The sequence below is a fragment of the Populus nigra genome, chromosome 11 (genome assembly GCF_951802175.1).
Source record: "Populus nigra chromosome 11, ddPopNigr1.1, whole genome shotgun sequence".
In the NCBI taxonomy this organism is placed as follows: domain Eukaryota; kingdom Viridiplantae; phylum Streptophyta; class Magnoliopsida; order Malpighiales; family Salicaceae; genus Populus; species Populus nigra.
Genome location: NC_084862.1, coordinates 3,565,935 through 3,588,642, shown reverse-complemented (window position 1 = coordinate 3,588,642; position 22,708 = coordinate 3,565,935). Strand labels below are relative to the sequence as shown.

The following is a 22,708-nucleotide window of genomic DNA, read 5'->3' as shown; positions in this document are numbered from 1 at the left end:
ATTTTGTAAGAAAGTAAAATAATTTTTATGTTTTTAAAATATTTTAATATACTTATATAAAACATAATTTTTTATATATTTTTAAATAAAAACATATGTTAAAAAACTACTATATTCTCATATATCTCTTAAACATGAATATTATAATTTTCTAAGGGCCATTTATTCATTGCTTTTATTCATATGGAAATAAGATCATAATGGTCACATTGCAATCCAATTTAATGTATTAAAATTATAGTTATTAAACCTGAGGTTTAACTCAATTAAGAAATTAAGTCTAGAATTATATGAGTTAATTTGGTTTAATTTAAAAAATTTAAAATGAATTAAAAAAATAAATGTGAATACAAGTTATAAATGTTATAAATAATAAAGTTTAAAAGATTTTTTCAAAAAATATTTTAACTCACAGTATAAAAAAAATACTATTTTTTTAAGTTGAAGAATTTAAATTTTTTATTCTACATTAAAAAAATATAATTTTTTTCTTATAAATTAAAATATATATAGTGATTCTCATCTCACATTAAAAAAATAATTTTTTTTAATATTTATATAATAAAATTTAATATGGTTTAGTAACTAACAAGAAAAACTATGAAAATAAAAATATAAAATAAACTTATATGTGAAATAATTTTAAAATAATTTTTTATATATATGAAGCATGTTTTCACACTCTCTCTTTTATTTTGAAACATTAAAAAAACACTGCCAAGAATTTAAATTATTAAATTATCAAATTAACTTTATTTTTTTAATTGAAGTACTAAAATAATAACGTTTTTAAGAAAAAAATTGCACGCAATAAAAGATATGGGCATTGTTAATGTTTTTTTTTTAATTTTAATTGCAAACTAAAATATTTATTTTTATAATTATTAAATAAAAAATATCCAATATAAAAAACTCAAGGTGGTGCTTCGATTCCACCAAGTTTTTATTTGTATTGATAATTGATAATGATATATAAAATATGATAATCTTAGACATAACACACATAATGTATATTTTATGCAACAAAAATCAACAATAAGAGAATCCATGGGTGTTAATGATGAGGCCAAATATTTCAATTTAATGTTGCTAAAAATTAAGGCAGAAAAGGATTTACGATAAAATGATTACCATATAAATTCTACATATAATTTACAATGTATATTGTGTGTGATTTAATGATTATATGAAAATTTATAATTATAATATAATTTGAAATAAAATAACAGATATTTTAAAAGAAATGTACATTCTAATATTCATTATTAATAATTGCTACGTTATTTTAACAACATTCAAATCTTTTGTTTTTTTTTAATTAATGTGGATATTTGGATAAATTTATATGTATTTCAATTAATTTTACAGATTTTAAAGCTAACAATTATATAAATTTTTAATAGCTCTAAGATTTATATAACTTAAATTAATAATTTTTTAAAAATAAATTTAAAATATAATCAGTTAAGTTAATTAAATTGTTACTTTATTTATTTTTGTGGAAATTTAATATGGTTTCGATGCTCAGACTGCCAAGAATTTGGGTCGTAGAGTTGTCCTTGTTATGGGAAAGGAGGGCTGACACCAGAACAAAGAGGGGAAAGATAATACTAACAAAAGTCAAGTTACTCTCTCGTTTATGGAAAGGAAAATCAATCATAATTTTCATTGATCTAGCTTGTAGCAGCCTCTACTCTCATGCAACAGTGCTTTTCTTATTCAAGAATCAGAATCCTGTTGTTTTTCAGAAAAAGGAAAGGATATATCAACATTCCTACTCTTAAAATCAGGTATCTGTCGTTAACAATTCAACTCCGGCTACAAATCCAACAAAACCTATGAAATTTTTTGAGGAAAGCACTGTAAATCTGCAATGTTTCTTATATATGGCCATTATGGAAATTCCAAAATGTTCTATATTTTAGCTTTAATGGGGTTGGAAATTAGGGATGGAGATGTGCTTTGTGCTTGCAGGAGAAATTATGTACGAGGGAAACATGATTTATTTGGAACAAATTGTTCTGTAGAATTTGTTTCTTATTAAAATGTCATTTTGATGAAGCTATAAAATGTCTTTACAAACATCAAAGTAAGATAGGAGCAGCTTCTTGGTAAACAGTGAGCCATCGGCCACCAATAGCGAACACCTAACACAAGATCCTGGAAAGACACAGCCCTCTGATGCCATCTCCTGGAAAAAGGGAGATTTTGTAATTGCAGCAAAGTTTGAAGCCAAGATTTTGGCTCCAAGATGCTGGAAATCGTCAGCAATGTCCATAGATAGCATCTCTCCGTTCAACGTAATCTCCATCTGCTTGATCATCACTATAGTAGTATTCTTTCTCAGGGGTTTGAATGTATCCAAAGCTATTTCGCGTAGCTAACAGATTGTATGAAACAAGCTGTTAAGGTTTCTTAACAAGTGAAGAAGAAGTAAGGTTAAGAACAGAGGATTTGATAGTGAGGATTTGATAGAGAGAATTCGAAGGAAAAGAGATAAGACTGAACTGACTGTATTCTATATTTTTCGTTTTCAACTGGTATTCTTAATCATGGTTTTATAGTAACTGAAGATAACAACTAGCTGACTACTCTAACTAACTATAACAGCTGTAACAATATGCTAACTAACTATGGCTAACAACTACCAGAATTAACCACCTCTTTGTTGCGTGTTGGAGACCTTACCAATCCTGCACCACCTTTAGCTTCTTCTTTCCATATACTGCACCCATTCCTAGTGACGAGGTACGGAACACAAGCATGTCAGGGAAGCGGAAGCACAGCAGCCAGATCGATAAGGAAATCAGAACGCATTGCAATCTCCTTAGCATCAATACCAAGCTCTCACCGTCCAAAAACTCTTGAACTTGGAGCAACAGAAACTGTACGAAACTTCATAAGAATGTGAAGGAAGAAGAACAAGTCTGCTGTGAACCTAAAATATGTGATTAACACTGCAAGTTTTCTGTCACTGGATAAGCAAACATAAATAACGTCTGAATGAGTAACTCTGTCTCTGTGCTTGGGACCGACATAGGGCAGGAAAAGGTATAGACGGTCGATGAAGAGTGCAACGATTAAAGTGATAAGGAAGACATGTTTCCAATACGTGACAACGTCTCTGTCAGGATCCAGGATGTGGTTTCGCCATAGGATTTGGAGAGGGTTAGGATCTGTTAAGCTGATAGCATGTTGGTGGTGACGCCTGAAGCAGCGGAACTTGGCTGTTGGCCGAGAAGCGAGGAAGGGACGGGGATTGCCTGGCCTGCTCCATTTATTGATTTCCTGTTCCATTTCTTTCATTTCTAGCTCGCTGAGACCCGAAAAATCATGTATAACAATTTTGTCAAGAGCTGTTACTTTCTCTATGTTTCTACACCAAATCTTGTTACTCTTTAGATTCTGCAACTTTCACTTGCTCTTATTAATTGAACCCATCAAGATTTATTTATCAAAAGTTGAAATAAAGAGTTGCAGAATTCATCTGAAGAAGGAATTGTGACAGGGCACACAAAAAAGAAAAACAATTTGCATGTTCATGAACTGACGATTATAGGTGTTGGCAAAAGGATGCAACCATGACACACTTGAGCCACACGAATATTAACTCAGCTCTTGTGAGGATGGAGAGTAATCGGAAGGCTACAAGCTGGCATCGGAATAGACATGTATATGATCTTTTCGTCTTGAATCACTTTCTCCCATTTGAATTGTGTTACCACGTTGTGCATAAAAACAAGAATCGCCAGCCGAGCATATTCTTTTCCAGGGCACATTCGAGGTCCTCCCCCAAAAGGTACAAAACTGTATGGTTCAATGTCCTTCCCCTCAAATCTTGAAGGATCAAATTTCTCTGGATCTGGGAAATATTTGGGATTTTTGTGTGTTGAATGTACACTCCAATGCACCTGCAAAGTACATGTGATATCCATGATAAGATACGTTATTTCTAACAATCCAAACCTCCAGCTTCATGAATCATAATGAATATTGAAACTGTATGTTCTGGATATGACATGCTTGAAATCATTTGCGGAATGTTTTGGAAGCTAATTAACAGCTGCCCTGCAAAGCGCGAAGGAAAGGGGTGCTGTAAAATATTATTGTCAACCATGACATACCTTCCATCCCTTGGGAATGGTAAAACCTGCATAAGAGAAGTCAGTTATGGCCTCTCTAAACCCTCCTTGACCAGGCGGAGATAGTCTCATGACCTCGCAAACCACACACCAGGTATATTTCATCTTTTGAATATCATTCCAAGTCAACGACTCTCCTGGAGCTTTCAACTTTTGAATCTCCATTTGTTCTGTGAAGCAGATAGCATGATATATACGATGAGTTCATAAAGCGTTTCAGGTAACATAATATATAGCTCTATTCCCTTTTAATCTTATTTGGTGTAAACCAAATTATCGAATCAGAACAGATTGATTCAATATGTTGGTTTCGCATTCTCATTTCAATTCTATTTCGGTAAGAAAAAAAATCATAAAACCATTACAGTTTGATTTGATTTGTTTCAATTCAGTTCGGATTAGAGAAGAAATCCGACAAAACCAACTAAATAAACTCTACTCCATGCGGGACAAAGCGAAAGATTTGAATGATTAGTAAAGGAAAATAAAAAGTCTTAACTTTTTATCAATTCATCATTTACCCACTACAATGTAATTATTAAAATCCTAAAACAATAAATGATTAGGCCAAGACCTACCAAAAATAAATTGAAATTCAAACTAGAGCAGCATCAAATCTAATAATAAAATTCAAATAAAAATCTAATTAAATTAAAACCAATAACATAGTCTAAACCCTAATCTCACAATCAAAGAACAACAGGTTGGGCTACCTCTATTACCTATAATCATATGCATAAGTTAATCATGTTACTTTAATATATCATGTAGTCAATCGATTGGTTACAAGTTATATTATTATATTCATGTAAATACATATTTATTATTAATACAGATTTAATTTATCTTTAATATTCATATAATATTATATTAATAAATCTAATATTTGATTTATGAATTTAGAGTAAAGATAAAATCCACGAGACAAAAATATTTTTCAAAAAATTTTATAAAATTTTTTTATTTATGGGTTTCTTATTGCATCAAAGCATTACTTCTAAAATATTTCTAGTCAATGTTCTTTTAAATACTGGGCATTTATTAGAGCCGTAGATACTGATACATATTATGTTCTTTCATTTATGAAATGAAACAACTGTTTTTATAAGCTGATATATAAGAGATATCTAGAACTAATATATAAGTGTTTGTCATAAAACATGTACACTGAACTGACCCGCATGAGAATTTCATATGGAGAGAGTACTTATATTTATGAAAATGTTCACGTGACAGCTGTGTAAGTGATTCTTAGACTTGAGATCACTAAATTATCTTATACAAAGAATGTTATGCTTTGATCTTATTACATATTATCTTAATCGAGGTAACGAAGGGGTAGACATTGAGTATAACATGAACTATATGAAGGTATTTAAGTGATCAAAAGAGGATTCATCACCCTAAGTGAATTAAAAAACATCAATCTAAAAACATGACACAATAAAACGACCTGAGTTTACTCTGGTTAACCCGCATAACAAGTGACTTAAATCATAAGACCGAGATAGTCTTATATAAAACAAACCAAAATAAATCATGAAGCTTAATTCATAAAAAAAAAAGCTAAAGGATGAAATAGTAAAAAAAATGCCAAATAAAAAAGATCAAAAAAAAACTCGAGTAAACTGGTTTAACCTGCGACTTGAGTCATGAGATCAAGATAACCTCATAGAAAACAAACGAAAATAAATCATGAAGTCTAATTCCTAATTAACTCAATATTGAATGATGATATTGAAAAACAAATTGTCAATTAAAAAAATAAAATTAAGTCAACTCACTACACTCGTGACACAGGTTATGAGACCAAGCTAGCCACATATTAAGAAAACCATAATAAATTATGAATCCTAATATCCAATAAACTAAATATTGATGTGTGGAATTAGGAAAAGAAATATAGATTTAGAAGAAAAAAGAACGCGATTGAATTGAATAATGTTTTGTGAAGTGGGGCACAGTAGAAGCACTACTTCTTTTAGTTTATACTATAATAATAAAACAACCTTGGTTTACACGAGTTAACTCGCAAAATACGTAATCCGAGTCATATAATTGAAATAATCTCATAGAAAGCAAATCAAAATAAATCATGAAATCTAATTCATTATCAACTCAATGTTGAATGATGAAATTGAAAAATACCATTTAAAAATACAAAAAGAAAACTCGAGTCAACTAGGTTAACCCGCTAAACCTGTGAATCAAGTCATGAGACCAAGATAACCTCATAGAAAATAAACCAAAATAAATCATGAAGTGTAATTCTCAATCAACCCAATGTCAAAGGATGAAATTGAAAACAATATAAAAAAGACGGAAAAAAAAGTCAAGTTAACCCGCTAAACCCATGACACAGGTTATGAGATGGAGCTAACAACGTATAAAGTAAATCACAATAAATGATGAAGCTCAATTTTTTTAAAATTAAATATTGAAATATAAAATAAAAGAAAGAAATATAAATTTAGAAGAAAAAAAAACCAAAGGAACAACAAAAAAACTATTGAAAAGAATAGTATTTTGTTAGGTGGTAAAGAGTAATAGCACAATCTCTTTTAGTTTATACTATTAGATTATGAGATCATGATAACTTTATAGAAAACAAATAAAAAAATTTATAAATAAACCTAATTTTTAACCAACCCAAAGTTAAAGGATGTAATAAAAAAAATCAATTTGAAAAAAGAGCCTAGGAAAAAACGATCCAGGTCAACCATGATTAACTTGTTAAACATGTGATCTATGTCATGATATCAATATAAATTTATAGAAAGTAAATAAAAAAATTATGAAACCGACTTCAAATAGATTTAATGTTAAAATCAAGAAAGAACAAAACTAAATCTATGAGATTGATATATAAATCAACTAAAAAAATATAAAATAATTATGAAATATAATTTAAAAATAATTTAATATTGAAAAATAAAATTAAAAAATAATTAAACTATTAAACAATAAAATAAAAAAAACTATAAAAAATAAAGGCATGGAACATTATTCGAGTGAATTTATTTTATAAGAGTGGGTATAGTGATTTAAGCAAAGTGTTTTGTTAATAATAATAATAATATAGTAATAATTGTCAAAGAACCATCTCAACCCAAAAGCTTAAGCTGTTAGGTGAGATCTCATGATATGATTTATATTATTCTCTAACACAAACTCACATTACCTTGTGCTTAATTTTTATCAAATAAATAGGGATGGTGAGATTCGAACTCATGACCGTTTGGTCATCAAGGCTCTAATACCATGTCAAAGAACCATCTCAACTCAAAAACTTAAACTGTTAGGTAAAATCTCATGATATAACGAATATTACTATCTCACAATAATAATAACCGGTTGGGAATTTTCGCAAAATGAGAGAGCAAAACAGAACTTTCAAGCAAAATTGGAGACAGAACAAGGCTAATTCAAGGAGACGAACCTTTCAAGACCTTCGTATAGACATGGGGATTGTCAGCAAGATAGTACATGGCCATTGAGATCGAAGCACTGGTTGTGTCATGGCTTCCAAACAGTAAACCAACAACCCTGTCAGCAATCTTCATATCATCCATAGCATTCTCATCTGTCACAAGAAGCATGCGAGTCAGTATATCAATAAATTCCGGCCCTTTGCTCTCTGATATTAGCTCTCTTCTCTCCTTCATAATCCCAAGAATCTCCTCTCGAATCATATTTCCTCCTTTGATAGCACGGTTGTAAGCTGTACCAGGAAAATTTAAAGGTAATGACAATATTCCTTTAGTAACAAGATTGAAGTGATTTTGAAGCCTGGATACATGCTCGGGATCCTTGATGTTCATAAACAATCTACAAGCTAGTGAAAATGTGTATGTTTTGGACACTGGAAACACCTTCACTTGTTTATATGGAAACCAATCTGCCTTCAAGTGATCTTTTGCCATGGAATCCATCACAGGAATGTAATGTTGAAGGGGTTCCGGCTTGAGAAATTCTGGCAGAAATTTTCGCAGTTTAGCAGAATCTTCTTTGTAAGAGTTACTGGCATGCTCCGGGGAGAACAAAACTTTCATAATTGAGCGTGGCAACCAGCCAGTGACACACTTGTTTTCACTCGAGTATAAGAACTTGTTCCCACCGGAACCACAGAACACGGCCATATTGTGCCCAAGAAGGGATGTTTGGAAAACTTCTGGTGAGAATTTACCCACCCTGTCATTTATAAACTTCTCCGGGGTTCCGCATCTGGCAGCCATCATAAAATCCCATGTTTCTCCGATGATCGGCCATCCGGTTTTCCCCGGCGGAAACTTTGTATTCCAGAATTTTCTTTTGTGTAGCAAGCCGATGAGAGAAAGAGATATGCAGAGGATGGAAAGGTGAAGGAAGCATGGAAAGAGGAGATCCATGTATGAAACACTTAGGTATAACAAGGGTAAGAAGCAAAGGATCGAGAGATGGACTGGTAATACAAATTGAGATAGGCAAGTAAGAGAATGGCTTAATTTAGCCGTCCTGCCGTCCTGGAAGTGGAAGAATTCTCAATTCTGTCTAGTAAAATTGGGTTGCTTGAAACCCTGAGCAAAATCATTCATCAATTATAAAGTCAAACTTCGTTCTGCAATAACCAAAGTATTCTATTATAATTATTACTATGATTTCAATGTTCATGTCTGACTTCTGAACCCAAAAAGTATATATTTGCTATTTCTATTATATCTTGAAGAGAGATTGGAAATGGGATCAAGGTTTATTGAATGAGTCATGTTTCTAAACATTTTGAAAGGAAATTACAGCTTGATACATGGTTTTTTAAATTTAAGGTTAGTATTAATTTTTAAAAAAATTTATTATGTTAATTCGTTTATTTTATTGAAATTACTGAAATTTTTCTTTTATAAATTTTTATTGTAAGGGAAAATTTGAATGGGATAGAACAAATGATAATATTGCGAGGAGGATTTAGAAAAATCACGTTGCAACTATGTAATATCAAAATCAAGATAATATTTTTTATTCCTAATATTAAAATTTTATTTGTCATTTACTTATAGATAATTTGTTTGTATCTTATAGGTTGTGTGATTGTTGGTAGGAGGCACAAAGAAAACCTAAAGAATATACAAAAGAAAGTGATCTAGCAGGTTGGAATGACATGGCGGTTTAGAAGGATTTTAGGCCACCATACATCTCGGAGACTATATGGACGGAATACATTCAACACGTGACGTCCGAGCGTTTCACATGACAGTCACAGTCCAGTATGGGGAATTGAAGCCGAAAATTCACGGTTCCGTTACCACCCGCATATGGAGTGATGACCGTCAAAAAGGGGTACAACAGTTTGTTGATAGTTGAGCTCAACACTTTGTGGTATGTTGGTTTTCAATCATTTTTTTAAGTTATTATTTACTTGAATTTGATGATTTTATTTTTTATTTCAAGGAGACATATAGCAATCAAATGAAGGAGAGATACATGGACAATCTTTTGACCCACCCAAATATCGATCTGGATTTGTGGTTGGAGGCAGCATCGTCCGGTGAAACCAATAAAAATTGAGTGTATGGACTCTCTAACACTACGGTCAAGAACTTGCAGATGATATGTAGTGTTTCAACCGTTGGGTGCTCGCAATCAGTCCTGAACACTCAATTTTTGGAGTTCACGGCCTTGTTACGTTAAGGAATACAAAAACATATACGACTCATCTCAATGAAAAATATAAATGACTTTTGATTGTCGGTCCTGACAAGTTATTATATCCATCACTATCATAACTTAAGTTTAATAACTATGGTTGCTATTGTTGAAAAATAAATTAAGAAGAAGAAGAGGAGGAGGATGAGAAACCGGGACATGAGAATTTTTATGTCAATGTTTCAAAATTAATCTCTTCTAGCTGCCAGCAGTGCATCCAATGAGGGTAATGCGGCATGCAAACCATAAAAAATAAAAATAAAAATAACCCTAAAATTTTGGAGAAATTATTATAGTTTGCTGAAATGACTTCTGATTAAAAAAAACTTTTCAACTAGGTATTGTATAAGTTTATCTTTCCACAACAATTATTTTTAATATTTTATACAGGGTTTTATTGATTATTTTTTTTTTTTTTAGCACAACAAAAATACCTATTTATCTTTATAATAAAGAAAATATGTTGTCTTCTACTTAAGAGCATTATGGTCTTTTTATTTTTTTAAAACAATTAAATTATTTATATGCCCTTAATACATAATCAACATAACTCTTTTATAAGAGCTTTTTCATCTCTTTACCATGGTTTTTTTGTAATATCATGTTAGTTCCAGAGCTTTGTTGTATTGTAATAAATGTTAAATATTTTAAATTAAAAGAAAACATGGTGACACGTGCGTTGCACGCTTCACAAAGTGGGCAACACGTGCACGACCTCTCAACTATCAAATACTTCCTTCACCAACGGTATTAGATTAATCTTCACGAAGCTCCCTACATGATGAAGTGGTGTGCGTGTTCCAAGATTCCTAGTGGTTTGGTATTTATTGCCATTTTTTCTTTTTCTCTCTCTCAAGCTAGATTTTCTCGGTAGCCCCTTAAAAGTTCCAAATCATCCCTTTAATTTGTTAATTCTTTAGATTTAAGTTCTGTTTTTTTATTATATTTTTTTATCTTGAATAAATTATAAAATTGGTATGTTTTTTTAATTTTATCCCTCTAAATTTTTCTCATCTTTCAAATTTAATTCTTACTTTTTTTATTGCTATTTTTTTTTTAAATCATTTTTTAAATTGATTTTGTTTTAGAGTTTTGCTTTATTACTTTTTACAGTTTGCCATCTATGGATTAGTCTTAGGTTCATGACTAGGATCATGGGTTTCAAAGCTTAACATAAGTTGATTTTTTTTCTTTTTCTAAATTGATTTATTTCAATTTCATCCTTTAACATTTAACTTGTTGGAAACTAGTCTTCGTACCTTTTTATTTCCTTTTCTTTATATTTGGTTATCATGATCATGTGCCCATAATTATTGGATTTACAGGTTGACTCGGGTTAACTCATATTTTTTCTCGTTGCTATTTCAAATTAATTTTTTTTATTTCTATATTGAGTTGTTTGATAATTGAGTTTCATGATTTTATTCAATTTATTTTCAAACGTGGTCACTCTGGTATTAGGACTTGGTCAAAGAATTTGCATCTTGACCTGTTTGAGTTCGGATCAATTTTTTCCATCCTTTTATTAATTATATTTTTTTTTAATTTTTGTCCTTTAATGTTTTATTTGTTGGAGATTGAACTTCATCTTTTTTTTTCATTTTTCTTTCTATGAATTTATAATGTTCTTATTTGATTTATTAAAAAATGATCTTTAAGCTTTTTTCTTATGTTTCTTTTTATGAGATTGTCTCAATCTTATATCAATGATTGTGAGATTTACAAGTTAAACCAGTTTTTTTTTTTAGCCCTTCAATATTAAAGTTGTTTGATAATTCATGTATACTCAAGTCGGGTTATTTTTACTTTTTTGTGTTATTTTTTTGTCTATTTATTCATTGTTGTTATATTTTTTAATTATATTATTTAAATTATTAATTGAACTGGGGTCTAAATTTTTTTTTTTTCTCATCATTCTTTTTTTGCATCAAAAAAGAAATTGACCGGCTCCTGGCAGAGGACGCCACAAATCTAGTATTGACTAAGGAAAAAGGCTAATTAACTGATACCTTTAATTATGGAGAAAATCTCTCTCTCACCCTCAAAAATTTCCAAGAAACCAAGTGCCATTTTTTCCCTATTCTGGAAGAGGGCTCGTGGAAAGAATTCTTCATCAATTTCTTTCTTTCTTTAGGTATTTATGTTATTGAGTTTTTTTTTTTACGTACGTATTTCCATGATTTCTTTACCCTTGTTGCATTTGAGAGTAAATGTGCATGCACATGTAACATTGATGCTTTTTTTGTAAACTTTTGAATATTTATGAGCCACATATTGATTTCTTCAAAAATATTTTCACCATGCTCTGAAAAGTTAATTGTATCAGTTGATTGCTTGTTCATCCATATTTGGAATTTCTCAAAAGTTTACAAGCTTACAGGTTCAAATCAAAACAAACACAAATTTCACTGCATTTGACAATCTTTATCCGGCTTCACAATTTCTATATTCATCATGTAGGATCTGTCTTCTTCTGTACAGTCACTTCACACCCTTAGGCCTAAATGATATGTGTGTGTTTTTTTTTTTTCTTAAGTTACAGAATTGCTCATTTTAGGTCCAATTATTGTTGATTTCTTTGACAGCTCTTGGTGGCTGATATTGCATAATGGCATTGGAGTCTCCCTAAACAGATCTTCTAAGGCTGTGTAGATAGTTAGATCAGCTTTCTATAAGGACACTGTTTGAATAACATCAAATGGGAAAAAATCAAATAAGAAAGCACTTGGTCCCATTAATCTTACTGAAAAGGATGGTAGGCAAAGCTATCTGAATTATAGAGTTTAGCTCGCTCACAAAGTCTTTTGAACCTGTCATGGTTATAATGTCCTTTAAATTCCCTGAAAATTTTGCTCCCAGCATTGTTATTATGTCTTCAGAAATCTTGTTTAGCTATTTTAGCTTGCAGAGTGTTTCAATGAATGTACTATCATCAGATTAGTTGTTTTGTGTTTTTCTTCGTACTTGGTTTTCTGCAATTTGATGGTTCTGTAAGTCTGCTTGAAGATCTGCTCTGGTTTACTTCTGTGAGCAGGTTTTTTCCTTTTCTTCTAGTAGGGTACCTGCTATAAGTGCTTGAAAACTTGTTTGCTCATGGAGTTGTTCTTTCTAGTTGAGGTTGCATTGCTACCATGGATTCCATGAGAGGTCATGAAGGGATTCAAATGCTACTAACTGCAGAACAGGAGGCTCAACAAATTGTTACTGCTGCTAGAAACTGTAAGAACTGAACACTCTCCTTGTTTTTTGCTTTATTACATTATATGTTGTGGATCTTTAATAAGTCCAAATTGTTTGTAACCAACAAAAATCTCAAATTGCTGTCCAGTGAAGACAACAAGGTTAAGGCAAGCAAAAGAAGAAGCCGAGAAAGATGCAGGCCATTATCGCTCGAACCTGGAATCTGAGTACCAAAAGAGAGTTGGTGAGGTATGGTTAGCTATCTCCTCAGCTACATCTATTTTCAGTCTCGCATCTGTTGCCAACAGAAACTATAAAGAATCCAAATAACAGCATTTTCATCAACATAGCTTTAATTATCTAGCTTGAATTACAATTTCTTTATTAACTTTATTTGGTTTTTCAAATCCATATAGACAAGTGGGAACTCTGGCTTCACCGCGGAACGGCTTGAAGAGGAAACTGACGTAAAGATTCAAAACCTGAAGAAGTCAGCCTTTAAGGTCCAGTCAGATACTGTTGACATGCTCATCAAGTACACCACAGCCGCAAAGTATTGATGCTTGAAGGTTACTGTGGAGCTTTAATTGTGATTTGTGAGGGCTATGTCCTTTCTGTTCAAGTTTTTCTTTCTCTTTAGCAAATCTAGCATCCATATCCATGAAGTTGAAATCGTTTTTGTTCACTTCGAGTTTGAATAGTTAAGATTGTGGCAATAACTGGGTGTCTTTTAATCACACCAGCGGTGTTAAACGAGATTTACCATGAAAAAATCTATTTTTTGGACAAATGATATGTTTTGAGCCATCCGGGCCATTGCTAGGACAGCACCATGCAAGTAAATCCAATGTTAAACAGCCTCTGACTGTTCTATATTGTTTCTTCGTTATTCAGTCACAGGTTAAGAGAGAATTAGAAGAGTAGCCTGCAGCAAAGAAGAAGCATAGCTGGCCAACTATATCTAATAAGAGTTGCTCCTCTTTTATTTTCAGCTTTCCATGTAAGCATGTTTTTGGTCATCACCAATGTCATTTGAGGAATATTTATTTTGAATGTTTTGATGTTCTTTCTAAATGAATCTGGATGCGGAAATCAGTTCGTAAGAGTTTTGAATGCCGCGAATATGACATTCAGGAATTTGAAGTGGGAAAATTGAGAGAAATTAGGAGGAAGTTGCTCATCCCTAAATTTGAAGTGGGAATCCTGGAAATGCACAACACAATCGTTTTGCAAACTACATTTATCATCAACATTTTATAGCATTTAAACGAGTAGCCTCGCAGATAGGAACTAGACTAAGCTTTGTTTTTTTTTTTTAAATAAATACACTGAATTCGGTTGGTTTTTGATTCGTGAAATTTAGTTTCATATCTATCTGCAAGTTTTCACGTTTATTTTTTCAACCAACCATGGTGAAATATTTTGTTCTCCATACAGAGAGTGCGTTGGAAAACTGAAACGAAGTAACGAACATTTAAAATCACAAGGGAGTTGGCTTCTAAAGCGATGATTTAAGCTGCTCTTGAAACATGAAAAACAGATTTGAAGTTTTGGAGACTTTCTTCCACACACTCTCATTTCATAGAACTGATTTCGCAAGCATGTTTCAGAATTAAGATAGGCTGAAGCATCAATTTGAAACATCAATGTGATGTTTTTTCAGTTTTTTTTAGTATTTTCGATAATTTTACTAGGTTGATATTAAAAAAAAAAATTAAAATTATTTTGATATATTTTTAAATAAAAATTAATTTTAAAAACCCCCTGATAAAAAATTAAAAAAAAAAAAAAAACCCTTTGGTAATTACCATATGGTAGCATCACTTTACCTTTCCCATGAAAAGACCATCAGCGTCTTCTTTAGAATCAAATCTTGAACAAATTGTGCATTTGTATGTCAACTTATTTACAGTAAAGCCCGAGCAACACCTTCTGGGTGAAATCTGACTGCAGGCATGGAGACAACAGTTTATAGCGTGATTAAAGTTTTGCATCCCAGTTTAAATTTGCGAGTAGAGAATCCCCACAGCATCTGATTATTGCATCAGTCAAGCATCGAGAGGCCATCTAGCAGGTATACTGACACTTTGACCAATCAGATCACTTGAATCGCAGCGAGGGAAAGCCAACTACCCATGCGAACGGTGCGCCAAAATGAAGAAATATACGAGTTGGCACCTGGCCCTCTCCCCACTTTTAAAGCACTCTATGCAGGTGGAAAACTTCACCCTGATCCCCATTAAAGGACCTTCTCTCCAAGCAGCAAACTGTAAGCTGTCTGAGCAACCTCTCCAGATGTGATCGCAAGCAGCTTTGTGAATCCTTCACATTGGGATCTGTTAATAAAATCATGGCGTTTACAGCATCAGCCACAATCTCACGCTGTGAATCCTCAAGAAGATACCCAGCTGAGCACTTTTGTGGCTGTTCATATGCCAGTAAGGCCACACAATCCTGCAAAAGCATGGGAATATCAGACAGATTTAGCAACTGACTCGGTACCATGAGACAGAAGACATCATTAGACATTAGGAAGATGGGCACAATTTTCTTTCCTCTCTCATTATATGAGAAGTAGTAAAATACTCCTAGACAAAAACAAAACAAAAAAAGAGACAGTGCATGAAAGAAAGTTTGAGTACCCGAACTAGATCATCAAACAGGGGCAGCTTAAAGAACTTTGCTAATTCAATCCTTCCATACGTGACAGCATCCCCTAGTGCCCCAACCTACATACATTAAATAAGTTTTCATGACTAGATATTCAGTTAAGTACTCAAAAGTCATGATTTCCTGATCATGCAGAAGAACAGTTGACAATTACCATGGTGAAATTAATCGTGAGCTATACAAGGAACACTAATTGACAACAGCATGCATGTACAGACTGCCATGCATATAAGCAATTCATTATTATTATTTTTTTAAAAAAGCCAGAATCAAGTTTCTAGATATGCTGAAGCAACTTTCAGAAAATAACTTGTAGCAAGTCCATATTCATCACCACGAATTAAAGATTTCCTTTATTGGAGAAAAAAAAGTGACTAAAGCAAACTAAACAGGGAAAAAAACATATACCCGGACTAATTCAATAAATTTTTGACTGTGAAGCAAAAAGCAAGCAGCTGATTTTTCATCCTGCACAAGAAAAACCCTGTCACAGCTCACATTATTTAAGATATTGATCACATCAAGCATTAAGAGTGGAAAAGCTGATCATCATCAATTTTGTTAAATTCTAGGTGAAAGAAAACAAAACTTTGAACTCACAATTAAATTTATTGCTTGATGACGATTGAACATCCTAATTTTAAACATGTGTCGACAAAAATGAGAACAAATGCAGGTTCATATACATGGACTCGTAATAATGATGTCACTGTCATCTGGTATCCAGCACCAACAATCCAATTTAACAATTTTGTTAAAGAACAGAAATAAAGGTAGCTTTAAAGTTCATGATGTGACTTTTATTCTCAAGAACTACCAATTTAATTGGAAACACTTTTAGTCCTCAAGAAACAAACCAGATGAGGAGACCTTGCTGCTATTTTGGCAACAGTTGTGTGAAATTCCCTCAGTAATCTACAGATGGTCACACAAGATACGAAAACAACCAATAGAGGACAAATCATAGTACGGTCCGCCAATCACGAGGGAAATATCAACTCATCTAGCATCCATTCAGGAAGAAAGTCATACAATGCTTCTACGTAATTGCCAAACAGGCAACAATAACACACAAAGTTGTGATATGGGAGGACAGGGGAGGGTGGGTAGACTAGTGAAGAGAGGGTCCTAAACTGTTCCGAAAACAAATTTGACTCAAGGTTGATAGGCCCCATCCTTCCCTACTGGGGACAGTGCTCTTCCGATCTAACTCCAAACCCAACTGGAGGTGATGGACCATGCAACAATTATGACACAGTTGCAAGCCAAGCTGTCAAAAAGGTATCGTGGGCCACTATTTATAATAACAATTATGACACAGCTGCGAGCCAAGCTGTCACAAAGGTATCGTGACGGTCCCTATTTAACAGGATAATACCAAATCGTAGTAGTAGTAGTAGTAGTAGTAGTAGTAGTAGTAAATTAAAAAAATGGGTCATCTAGATGATTATTTGAAGCAGGAATTAGATTAAGAGGTGCGTACACGCTTAATGGTTGTCGGTACATATATTGATTACAGAAAAATCACAATGAAACCTTGAATGTCAAAGTCCTCTACATATTATGTACCAAGTAAATAAAAACATGAGACTAAAAACAGCAACTGCACTGTAGATGGTGTTCACCTGCATTATCTGGGGATACCAATCACGAAGATTACTGAGTGCAGTGTCAATCTCACCATTTCTGATTAGCTTCAATGGAGAAAAAAGTCAGCAAAAACAAATCTCATATTCAAAAAGAAGAAAATAAACAATAAATAAAAATAATTCAAATAGCACAGAAATATTACAAGCATCAACACAGATTGAAGAATGTGAATACTAATAGCCAGAAGAATGATGATCATGACAGTTCAACTAATTCACAAAAGACGCCATATGGGATGTAATCTAACATATCAGATCTTCTCAAACTTAATTATGACCACCATAGCAGAGTATATGACTACTAACTTAATCCTTCAACATTTTTGTACAAGTGGCTGATCTCAAGACTCAAACCTACAATGTTGCGGGTGCAAGCCCAATACTTTTAGAATTGCACCAAGCAATCATCCTTAAGTTTTCCAACTGTACACCCATGGAATATATTATCCAAATAAGTACAACTTCTGTACTATAAAAGCCTGATTAAGTTATTAATTAGCTGTTACCAGCATCCATCACTACACATCTCTCTCGGTCATTACATTACCTGCACATGAAACACACACAAATCTACTCCTCCTGAATAACAAGGCTAAATTAACACATAGGCATTGCATTCACTGAAGCCCTGCAGATCCTACCCCAACTAAGCTTAGCACCATTCTGCAATGCTTGTGCATTTCAGAAACACTTCTTTAACCAATATATTCCTAAAAGAATTTAAAAGGGTGGAGCATCAAAGATGGGATGCACATTAGAGAATCATTGAGAAAACGAGAGGCGCCCAGTGAACTCATAAAATGATATGGGAATGAATGCATCATTCAGGGGCTCATAAGCCCTATCACCACTAGATATCAATACATCGAATCCAAGGGAAGCTCTAAAGACGCTGATGAGCTTTTAACCAAAAAAAGACAGGAACCTCCAAGTATTACACACAGAAACACATATTCCGTACAACAAAGGGTTTACCAGCATCTTACTCATACATAACACCACTTACATTTATCATATACACCATGCCTAAAGTTCGATGCCCGCCAATGTGAACTATTAATTGAATATAAACACCCATCACCAACAATTTCATACCTGTCGAAGAGTTTTTCTGTGTGTTAAAGCATATGCAGTGTCCTGTTCACCAGAACCATTTTCTTGAGCTATACATATCGGAGGGATAGTACTTTTACTAGCCACATCAAAAGCATTGAGTGTCTCTTCATAGCCGTAGTGTAATAAGTAGGAGCGAACAAGTCTGCCCATGCAATAAAAACTAATATTAACTGAAGTATACAGAAATAATGATGATTAATGATAGCTGACTTGCAAGATCAAGTACTGTTATTTAAATTAGCAAGTTTACTATTATTTCTAAATACACCAAAGGGCTTTTTCATACTTCTAAAACCTCTTTTTTGTTGTTTTATAAGATTTTAAAGCAAGACCTACTGCAGCCCTGCCCCATCACAAAACCCGAGGTGAAAAATTTCAGATGAACAAGATTAAATATTGGAAGAAGAGAGAGAGGAGCTGAAGAAAACAAGAGATAAAAAAGAGGAACAGCTTGCCTTGATCCATTATTTTTACTATAAATTTCCACCCGACTCTTCCGTTGTTGAGGTGCAGACATCATATTTTAGGTAAATGTAGTTTCAATTACGAGGATATTGCAAGTTACACCAACTCAAAGCAGAAACTAATTTATATAAAAGAGACTCAAAAATAACATAGACTTACCCATAACTAATATTTGGCGGTAAAGATATTTTGTCAACTGTCGATTTTTGCTTCATAGCTTCTTGTCTTTCATATTCCTAAGCAAGGATACAAAGAAAAACACAAGGACGCATCAATAATATCAAGAACTTGTGTAAATTTGTTAAATCTGTAGATGCTGTTTTAGAAAAAAAGTTTCAGACAACTAATCCAGGTGATAAGGAAACCATTCACCAAGAGAATTATATAAGCAAACCCAAAGTGAAAAAATCTATGACTATCGAATCATATCACTTCTTGGAAAGTGAAGGCTGTCCATTAAACTTTATTTCCTTCCATACAAAACAACTTGACCTTCCCAAGCTCGAGCAATGACCTTGCACAGAGAAGAAGATTTTTGCAAACCCACTTAACCAAAAAAAGAAGAAGGTCCATAAGAAAGAATCAAAAGAATGGATATCTTGCCTTAAGATCAAAGGCAAATTCTCTCTGCCCAAAGTTGACTTCAATCCTGCCAGGTTAACAAGTAACTGAAGGTATCAGATCCTCTAGCATCATGATAATACTAGCAAAATTAGCAAGAGAAAAGGAAAAATATTAAAATATAGTTTGAATTCGTTTTTCCATAAATCTAAATAATTAATCACAGGTCATTTGCTGTAAAACATGTGACCAAAATGGATTATATGAGCGATCAGAACCTTGGATAAGCTAGAACCTTAATCACTGTAGAGACAAAATTTTCTAGATGGCAATACAATGTATCTCTATGATCTTGGTAGCAAAAGTTCAACTAAAAGCCATAGCAGCCACAGGATAGTCTACCACATCTGCATATTTTAAATCTAGCACAAGAATTGACAAGCAAACTGTCTCAGAATAATAGTTAAATATTGTAACTAGTTGAGGGAGGTGCCACATACTCCTCATTCTGGCTGTGAACAGCAACAGTAGGAAACAACGGGCCCTTTATCTCCTTGTACACTCCACCAACTACCGCTCCATTTTTACTGATATCAGCACAAAGAGAACATGTAATAATGAGTAGCATGGTAACAGAAGAAGAGTTCAGAAAATAGACTTATTAATCACTCAGTGTCCACATGCAACAGGAGTTTGATATCAACAACACAAACTAACCAAAGTGAGCAACTTCCTTACGTGAAAAAGAATTCCTGTGAAGCATAGTTGATACCAGCACCAACTGTATCATTGGTCGTGAACGTTGGGCCAAATGCCTCTCCCTTCCCATGTCCACTATAAAGATTCCCATCATCCCCGTGATATCCACAGCTGTTTGCTTCCCACCTGCTCAACCAAATAAAAATTTGAAAGAAACAACTGGTGAATCTCAGCATTATTATAGTTAACAACTCATTGCAATTCAAACTTGCATACAGTGCACAAGAACAAAAACCCACATTTCCAATCAAGAACTTCTGCCTATTATACCTTCAAAAGAACATTTAAAGTATAAAACACCCTTTTTTTTACCTTCTTTTAAATTTTTTCATGAACCAAAAGTATTTAATAAATAAATACTTAATATCCAACTTTTTAATCGCTCCAAAATGTTAAATCTTATAAACCTAATCCATTACCTCCCGTGATTAGCAACTAAAATTCTATCAAGAGCCGGAGAAAAAACCCTAATTGCATTTCTCACTAACTCTACATTACAAATAACAAAACAAATTACTTAAAAAAAGAAGGAAGGAAAGAAAAGCCTTGCCCAGGTTGTCTCCTCATCTTGAAACCCTGACTAGTAAAACCAATAGCAATCTGTCCTTTAGCACCAGCATTCTTTACAAAAATCTCAAAATAATAAACAAGTCGTTTATCCGGCACCGGTTTATCGGCTTGAATAACACCAACGTCATGACCATGAAGATTCACACTTGGGTATTTAACACTCAATTTATCAGTCGATACAACAAGAAACCCTCCAGAGCTGTTCAACGTGTTTAACTCCTTTGGTTCAAGCTCTGTTTCTCCGCCAATTGGTGATGAGTATTGCCGTGCTACGTCTATGAAGTAGGAGCCTGGATCTTGATTGCTGCCGTTCTTGGAATTCGAATTGATGGCGGTGCTGTTGGTGGTTGGGGAAGTGGTGGTGGTGGTGGTGGAGCTCATATTTTAGGGCTTGGTTAATGGAACATCGAAGAATTGGAATTGAATTGGGATTCTTTTTGAGGAATTTGGAGCTGGAGTTTGTTAAAAGAAATGAAGTGGGGTCCTTTTACAGTGAAGAGAGAGACTGTCAGGCTCGGTAGTTCGGGGAATCGGGGGAGGACTTATAATATCTACGTCATCTTCTAAACGATTTCGTTTTTTAAAAAAAATATTTTTAAAATCAAAACATTAAAATAATTTAAGATTATAAAATAAAATAAATTTAAATTTTTACAAAAATATTTTAAACAAACAAGCTGATTTTTATCTTATATTTCAAATTCAAATTCAAATTCCAAACACTAACCATAAACCTAATTTAAACCTAGCTAAATCTCAAATCTTAAATGTAAACAAACTCTAAACCTAATTAAACTTCAAATCTCAAATATCAAACGCAAACTCCAAACCTAACCTTGACTAAACTCTAATCCCAAATTTCAAAAACCGATGTTTAAACAATGATGGCTTGCTTTAATATTGATTTCAGCCTATAGAGCTTTTGGCTTTCTTTTAAAGGAAGTTGGGAGTTTTTATCGTTATATTTTCTTCTTTTTTTTTAATTATATTTGAAAGTGTAGTTGTGATTACTTTTTAAAATAATTTTTATTCTGAAATGTATCAAAATAATATTTTTTTTATTTTTTAAAAATTATTTTTAAAATTAGCATATTAAAAAGATTCAAAACATTAAAAAAATAATTTTTAACAAAAATATTTTGAATTTTTTGAAAATATAAGTTGGTTTACGTTTCCAACACTCGTGTAAATGGCCTAAAGATTTTAAAAAATATTTTAAATTAATTTTTTATATATTTTTAAATTGTTTTAATATACAAATATTAAAAATAAAATTTTAAAAATAAATAAATAAATATTATTTTAATATATTTTTAAATAAAAAAAAGCTATCATTATCTTTAATATATTATCTTTTAATAAATAGAGAAAAGTTATGGGTTGTCGGGTATAGAAGAAATCTTAATAAGAAATCATATTATATCTCCACGCAATTCAAGAGAAAAGAGAGGAGAAAAAGATGAGAAGAGAAAAGAGAGGAGAAAAAGGTGTGGATGGTGACTAGGTTTTTTTTTTTAATTTGATGATAAAATTATAATAGTTAATATAATAGCTTTTTATTCATTAATTAAAATATAATTGTAATCTTTTAAATAATTTGATCTTCTTTGTTGATTTCTTTAGCATGATATAGTAAAGATGTAAAGTATTACGAACTCCAGGATGTTAAACAGCATGATTTGAAATGTAAACTATGGAGCCTAAGTGAAAAAATAATGATTAAACAGCATGATTTGAAGTGTGATTTCCCTTCAATTTATAATTAAAATCAATTCTATTATATAATTTTTCTAATTGTTCAAAAAAACGAAAGAAAAAACTAAATCGGCAAGAAGTGGAATTCCAGACACTGAGAATCTTAAATTATTAAAACATAATAATATTTCTGAATCAGCACCTGGGATTTCTAAATGCAAA

The 22,708-nt window shown here is 32.5% G+C and overlaps 3 protein-coding genes across 4 annotated transcripts; 1 reads left to right on the top strand and 2 right to left on the bottom strand.

Annotated features, from left to right (window-relative positions):
- Positions 1-3,424: 3,424 nt before the first annotated feature.
- Positions 3,425-8,747, bottom strand: LOC133668260 (beta-amyrin 28-monooxygenase-like). The gene is made up of 3 exons (XM_062088035.1): positions 7,582-8,747; positions 4,125-4,312; positions 3,425-3,911 (listed from the first exon to the last, which is right to left on the bottom strand). The coding sequence occupies exons 1-3, from the start codon at positions 8,528-8,530 to the stop codon at positions 3,612-3,614; spliced, it is 1,437 nt and encodes a 478-aa protein (XP_061944019.1). The 5' UTR covers positions 8,531-8,747; the 3' UTR covers positions 3,425-3,611.
- Positions 8,748-11,163: 2,416 nt separating this feature from the next.
- Positions 11,164-13,778, top strand: LOC133667879 (V-type proton ATPase subunit G3). Its single transcript, XM_062087563.1, has 4 exons — positions 11,164-11,955; positions 12,934-13,040; positions 13,150-13,241; positions 13,418-13,778. The coding sequence occupies exons 2-4, from the start codon at positions 12,953-12,955 to the stop codon at positions 13,559-13,561; spliced, it is 324 nt and encodes a 107-aa protein (XP_061943547.1). The 5' UTR covers positions 11,164-11,955; positions 12,934-12,952; the 3' UTR covers positions 13,562-13,778.
- A 1,053-nt stretch (positions 13,779-14,831) lies between these two features.
- LOC133668473 (ran-binding protein M homolog) lies at positions 14,832-21,321 on the bottom strand. Of its 2 annotated transcripts, XM_062088344.1 has the most exons (10): positions 20,772-21,321; positions 20,201-20,347; positions 19,963-20,049; positions 19,505-19,550; positions 19,061-19,137; positions 18,416-18,578; positions 17,297-17,365; positions 16,080-16,139; positions 15,644-15,730; positions 14,832-15,455 (listed from the first exon to the last, which is right to left on the bottom strand). In XM_062088344.1, the coding sequence occupies exons 1-10, from the start codon at positions 21,170-21,172 to the stop codon at positions 15,198-15,200; spliced, it is 1,395 nt and encodes a 464-aa protein (XP_061944328.1). In that variant the 5' UTR covers positions 21,173-21,321; the 3' UTR covers positions 14,832-15,197. The 2 variants fall into 2 exon arrangements, with proteins under 2 accessions (XP_061944328.1, XP_061944329.1); XM_062088345.1 differs by lacking the exon at positions 15,644-15,730.
- Positions 21,322-22,708: the final 1,387 nt, after the last annotated feature.